Source organism: Anomaloglossus baeobatrachus, chromosome 1 (genome assembly GCF_048569485.1).
Source record: "Anomaloglossus baeobatrachus isolate aAnoBae1 chromosome 1, aAnoBae1.hap1, whole genome shotgun sequence".
NCBI classification, from domain to species: domain Eukaryota; kingdom Metazoa; phylum Chordata; class Amphibia; order Anura; family Aromobatidae; genus Anomaloglossus; species Anomaloglossus baeobatrachus.
The window spans coordinates 149,722,302-149,729,206 of NC_134353.1; the positions used below are offsets into that span (position 1 = coordinate 149,722,302).

A 6,905-nucleotide genomic window follows, 5' to 3' on the forward strand; every position below is an offset into this window, starting at 1 on the left:
GAGATGCAGGGCTTGGTGGGCGCAGGGACGCGGGGGCAGCGCTGTGCCTTGCGGCACTGTGGTACTCACTCAGCCTGAGACGATGACACAGTTCTCGGTAAAACACACGGCTGGAAAGACGGTTCCCATGGACGGCTGCACTTGCTTTTCCCCAGTAGTTGACGGTGACGGTCCCTTTGTCCTGCACCTAAGATGATGATGGTTGCGATGGGTTCCCACCGGTAACCCGCTCCCCGGCTTGGATATAGGCCGGAGGAGCCCTACTTTGCCCGCAGGCGCTGGCCCTGAGAAACTGGTGCCCTGGCGGTGGCGGTGTCTCTCCGTTACGGTTGGACTGTTGCCTTCAATCGGGACTTGGTTGTTGGGAGACAGTCGTCCCCTTCACTGACAGATTTGGCAAATTATGGCGACTCCTAGCCTTGCCGGGATCTGAAAGGCCCCTGCCCTGGTGCTGACTGTTCCTTGTATACTGCTCCAGACCGCCGGGCCACCACCCGTCCGCGGTCCTTCCAGTAACCTCCGAGCAGTCCCCCTGCAGACTATCACCGCCGTCTGCTGACCTTGCTGTCACTGTCCGGGGCACACACCCGGACCAACTTCAGGCTTTACAACTGTCACTACTTTTACTTTCCTCCTTTACCACTTCACTTCACTTCCTTTCACTTTCAACTCTAACACTCATCTGCCTGGTTCTTCCCGCCTCCAGGGCTGCGAACTCCTCGGTGGGCGGAGCCAACCGCCTGGCCCACCCCCTGGTGTGAACACCAGCCCCTGGAGGAAGGCAACAAGGATTTTTGGTTAGCTTTGATGTTCCTAACTGGGGTGTAGGGTGTGGGGGTGTTATGACCTGTGACCCCTGGCTTGCCCAGGGCATCACATTCCCCCTTAGCAAAATGCAGACCGTCCGCGGGCTGCCCGTCCAACACCGGTTTTATTTTCTGAAAATATATAAAGGTAAAACGGTAACATAACAACTTATGACATCATCCCACATCGGGAGGTTCAGTACTTAAACGTTGCAAACGGTTTACGGTTACGGTCTCCGCTCTCTCCCACCCAAGTAACCTGGCCCTGATGCTGCCCCTAAAACCCAGGCAGCACCCCTTGACCCAAGTCCAGCACACGTTACCCGAGCGGGATCTGTCCTTCCCCTCCAGAGGGTAGCCACCGGTTCCTGTGGTGGCTCGGCCCCAGCCGGCTCTACTGCGGGCCCTCCCTCCAACCTGCCTCTCCGGAGGCGGCACTGCGGAAACGGTAACGGTAAAACAACTTATTTACATTCCACTTAATGTTTGTGGTTGCCCTGCAAGTTCACGGGCTTGTCCATAAGGAGTCCCTTATGCAACTTTTTAAACGGTCCCCACGGGGACAACGCTGCCGGCAACGGCCGGTTTTCTCAATCACGGTAAATCAGGTGAACTTTTCGGGAATCATCATTTTACTTATCATCTTTGCAAACAAAACTCAGTGGTGGTCCCAACGGGGACTGGACAACGGTGCTCCGCTGCCCTACTCAGAGTAGTCGGCTTCGGCTTCATCTGAGGGAGGGGGTGCAGAACTCACACGGCTCTCCTGGCTGCCCCTCAGTTTTGCATCTAGGGCGAACCACCGCCTCTCTCCACAGTGCCGGGTATACTGTACGATGTCACCCGGCATCAGGTTACGGCCGGGATGCTCCTCAGGCAGGTGGGCATTCACATCCCGCCGGGCTACAAACACTTCGGCCTCCAGGCCCGGTTCATATATAAACCCATAGCCCCGGCGGACATCAAACCGCCTCACCTGCCCTTCATACAGCGGGCCCCGGACACGGAACGTCGCCTGGCGGAGATTCTCCTTCTCTCGGATTGCCCGTGCCACCAATTCTGCTTTCCTCTTTTCCCTCTCACCGATCTCCGGGCCCAGCGGTACCGGCTCTCTGTCCCAATATGGCGCTGCTGCGAGCTCCGGCGCACGGGTCGGGCCCCGCGGGACATTCTGGACGCTGCCCACTGTCAGGGATCTGGGCGGCGGGTCCCGCGGTGTCTTGGCCTTGGGCGCTGCCTTGCAGCAACAACCCGGCGCCACCTCAGCCGAGGTGTGGGGGATGGGCACAGGGGCTTTCCGCGTCTGGGCCTTCGGCTCGGAACGGGTCACCAGCTCCGGCTCGGGGGACTTCTCGGGGGATGCTTCCGGTGCAGACTTCGGGGCCTTCCATGGCAACACCTCCGGTCGACTACGGGCTCCGGTTGCAAGTCGGCCCGCCTGGGTTGGGATGCTGGGTATCGCTGCCGGTTGCGGTGGCAGCGGGCCTAGTGGCGGGGTCACAGCTTCCGAGACGGGTGGCGAGGGAGGCAACAGAGCGAGAGGGCTTGGACCGGGTCCCGCAGCCGCGATGACCGGCCCTTCAAGGGCATCGGGGCGTGGGTCACTCACCCTCCCTTCCTCCGCTTCCTCCTCGCGTCTCCGCACGGCTGCTATAACGTCCGCCATGTCGGTCTCCCACTCCTCCATGAGGAGCTGCATCCTGACCTGCAGCCGTTGGTAGAGCTGCGCGGTCCGGATCTCCACCCACGCCGCGGTTCCAGGCGCGGGGGCTACGGTGTCGCGGGACGGCATCCACATGGTGACTTCTTCCAGGAACCAGGTGACTGCAGAGTCCTGGCGTCCCTGCTTTTATAGCTGCGTTTACATGCAGCCAGCCGCCATCGCGTCCCCCTTAGCTTCTTTCCGGCCCCTCCTCTATTGGGGCGGGGTTTTGGCCTTCGCGCCTCTGCTACTCGAGAAGACGCTCGAGCGGGAACTTTTCGCGCCAAAGATGGCGACTTCTGAAATTTTCCAGCCGGATACCTCCGGCGGTCACAAGGCGCACCTCTACCCAACGGCAGAGCGGTAAGATCCTGTTCGTGACGCCAAGTTGTCGCGGGCGGGGAGGAGGGTGTCAGCACTGCGCTCACCCCACTGCTCGGGTCCAGCTGCTGCTGCTCTGTGGTGGCTCGAGCGGTGGGCCGGATCCCGGGGGTCTCGAGCGGCACTCCTCGCCCGTGAGTGAAAGGGGTATTTGGGTGTGGGGATTGTTTATTGTCCGTGACGCCACCCACGGTTGTGGTGATTTGTTGACACCACCGCTGCTCTGTATGGGGATCCCGGGAGTGATGGTATGGAGCAGCTAGATGTTAGTCCTCCCCTCCGTGGGTAGGGGGTTGGTTGTCCCGGGGCCCAGTGATGAGGTGGGAGATGCAGGGCTTGGTGGGCGCAGGGACGCGGGGGCAGCGCTGTGCCTTGCGGCACTGTGGTACTCACTCAGCCTGAGACGATGACACAGTTCTCGGTAAAACACACGGCTGGAAAGACGGTTCCCACGGACGGCTGCACTTGCTTTTCCCCAGTAGTTGACGGTGACGGTCCCTTTGTCCTGCAGCTAAGATGATGATGGTTGCGATGGGTTCCCACCGGTAACCCACTCCCCGGCTTGGATATAGGCCGGAGGAGCCCTACTTTGCCCGCAGGCGCTGGCCCTGAGAAACTGGTGCCCTGGCGGTGGTGGTGTCTCTCCGTTACGGTTGGACTGTTGCCTTCAATCGGGACTTGGTTGTTGGGAGACAGTCGTCCCCTTCACTGATGGATTTGGCAAATTATGGTGACTCCTAGCCTTGCCGGGATCCGAAAGGCCCCTGCCCTGGTGCTGACTGTTCCTTGTATACTGCTCCAGACCGCCGGGTCACCACCCGTCCGCGGTCCTTCCAGCAACCTCCGAGCAGTCCCCCTGCAGACTATCACCGCCGTCTGCTGACCTTGCTGTCACTGTCCGGGGCACACAACCGGACCAACTTCAGGCTTTACAACTGTCACTACTCTTACTTTGCTTCTTTACCACTTCACTTCACTTCCTTTCACTTTCAACTCTAACACTCATCTGCCTGGTTCTTCCCGCCTCCAGGGCTGTGAACTCTTCGGTGGGCGGAGCCAACCGCCTGGCCCACCCCCTGGTGTGAACACCAGCCCCTGGAGGAAGGCAACAAGGATTTTTGGTTAGCTTTGATGTTCCTAACTGGGGTGTAGGGTGTGGTGGTGTTATGACCTGTGACCCCTGGCTTGCCCAGGGCGTCACAAATATTCACTGCACTCAGCGCAGACCCGAAAACAAGTGTGACACCAGCTCCGGAGACAGGTAAGTATACAAATTCATGCTGTCTGTGTGCTATCTGGAAATCAACAGATAGCACACGGGTGCTTTAACCCCTTATTGACCTTGGACCGCTATATCCAAGGTTGTGCCTGTCCCTTTAATGCAGACATGCCACATTTTCCCTGCACATGTTGGCTGATCTGATCAACCACCATGTGCCACTAACAGGAGATGCACCCACTCCTGTTAATTAGATAAATCTCACTGTCAATCTCTGATAGCGGGATTTAACGCATGCTGGCGATAAACGCGTCATTCCCTACACCCCATCGGCTGCCCCGTTACATGATCACGGGGTGTAGATGGATTGTCATGACAGCCAGGGGTTAGCTGATGACCTGTGTCTGTTATGATGTAGTTCCTGTGAGCATCGGCATTCATAGTAAGAGAGCATTTAAATGTTTGCATTATTTTGTTGTGGTATGGGGGGGCCCAGAAAGATTTTTTGCCCCCTGCAGTCTGTGTCCGCCCCTGCTTACCTCCATCACTGATTAGCTTCTTTCTTGTAGCGTATAGTGTATACAGAAAACTGGAGTATAAAGGCAGAGGTGCATTCACCTTATTGCCTGGGGCTTAATGAGCGCACTCTCACATGAGAAGTTTTATACATAACACTTGTTAGCCAGGGCTCCTATTACATATTTTACATAGGAGCCAGTAAGGTTTTAATTATGCCTCTAAGTATAACAGAAAAGGTAATAAAGGCTCTACGCGCACGCTGCGGTTTTTGCAGTTGTTGCCAAAAGCTTTATATCTTCCCTTCCCCCTCAAAGCCTGTGAGAATTCTGAAATCTTGTGCTCACATTGCTTTTTTTTGCTTGCAGTTTTTGGGCTGATAATAAACCTGCCGCATGTCAATTCTTTCTCCAATTTTGTCTTGCGTGTTTTAACCCTTTCATGCATTGATTTCACTTAAAAACCACATGGGACACAAACACGGAAAAACACAGCAAAAATGCTCTGAAAACGCATGCGGAGTTTTTTTTATGCAGTTTTGTTGTTAACTTTTTCTGCAGCGTGCGCATTGAGCCAAAGACAGAACCTCTTTATTCTTCTAATATTATTTTTTCCTTAAGTATTGAAAGTTACATTTTTAGAATGAAGAGTTGAAGTTTATTCTATACCCTAATAATTATTCACAAATAAATAGATGGAGAAAGGACGTTGTGCTCCGGGGAGAGAACAGATTGCACAAAGATAAATATCACTGCACAGCGCGCTCTGATCTAAACTTACTGAAGGTTACAGTGACTTTCATGAGGGTGAATAATGGAATTTTAGAAACAAATCTGCCTTTCAATCAACATATATATATATATATATATATATATATATATATATAATTATATAGTGTGTATATATATATATATATATATATATATATATATATAAAAATATATATTAATAATAATTTTATTCATTCATTTTATTCATTTATATAGCGCTATTAACTCCACAACGCTTTACATACAATGGCAACACTGTCCCCATTGGGGCTCACAATATAGAGTCCCTATCTGTATGTACTTTGAGTGTGGGACAAAACGCAAACACGGGGAGAACATAAAAATTCCTTGCAGATGTTGTCCTTGGTTGGATTTGACTCCAGGACCCCAGTGCTGCAAGACTGCAGTGCTAACCACTGAGCCACCGTATATCTATATAGCTATATATCTATATACTGCAGAGCAGAACTAAGTTTGCCGCTTGTCTTAACCAGTCGTGGATTATGTTTGTCATTTCACATAAATTACCTAGTATATATATATATATATATATATATATATATTTTACCTCCACCGTTTGGCTTCAGCATCAGTGCATTCCCCACCAGTGGATAGTTGGGACCCACTCCTGGGATTGGCATCATTACTTTCCATTTCCGAATATAGTCAGTGAAGAAAGGGACAGTAGAGACCAGCAGGAAGGTTATCAGCACAATGGCTGCAGTGACCCAGAGCAGCAGATGCACATCTCCCCTCAGCAGCTCCATGGCCCTTGCCTGCGCTGTGGACTGATGATGATGATGATGATGATGGTGGTGATCTCCTTGTGGTGTACGCCTCCGTCTTCCTGGCTTCTGCTTCCCCTGGATCTATCACAGCCAGTTAGCAATGAGTTTGTGCTTCCTCATAATAATACAGCACAGGAGGGGCGGACACATGCTGCCAGACAGGCCTCTCCTCCATTACACTGCTGTGTATTTGCTCCAGCAGCTGCAGATGTACCGGCCTCCCCAATATTGTATCCGCCGGATCTGTGTAGGATTTATGTGTTTCATTGTTGTTGCTATTTTTATACATCTAGTTTGACTTTGTACAGTCTTGTAAAATCTTCTCACAGTCCAGGTAGTGTATATAGACCATGACAGGCAGCTACGAGCTATTATACATTATTCATAGAACTTTAGATCCTTGGACATTAAGGGCGGCTTTGCATGTTGCGACATCGCACGTGAAATGTCGGTGCGGTCAAATCGAAAGTGACGCACATCCGGTGTCACTTTCGACATCGTACTGTGTAAATGCTAGATGATACGATGAACGAGCGCAAAAACATCGTTATCGTATCATCGTTGCATTCACCGACATTTCCATAATGCCGGTGCCGCGACAGGTACGATGTTGTTCCTCGTTCCTGCGGCAGGATCCGCAGGAGCGAGGAACATCTCCTACCTGCCGCCGGCGGCTATGCGGAAGGACGGAGGTGGGCGGGATGTTTACATCCTGCTCATCTC

At 52.9% G+C, this 6,905-nt stretch overlaps 1 protein-coding gene across 1 annotated transcript in view; it reads right to left on the reverse strand.

Moving 5' to 3' along the window:
* LOC142290546 (cytochrome P450 4V2-like) overlaps window positions 1-6,372 on the reverse strand; it is a 146,337-nt gene extending 139,965 nt beyond the window's left edge. Inside the window, exon 1 of the mRNA XM_075334511.1 lies at window positions 5,963-6,372. Coding sequence (XP_075190626.1) covers window positions 5,963-6,161 — 199 coding nt within the window. The 5' untranslated portion in view covers window positions 6,162-6,372. The remainder of the gene's footprint in view (window positions 1-5,962) is intronic.
* Window positions 6,373-6,905: the final 533 nt, after the last annotated feature.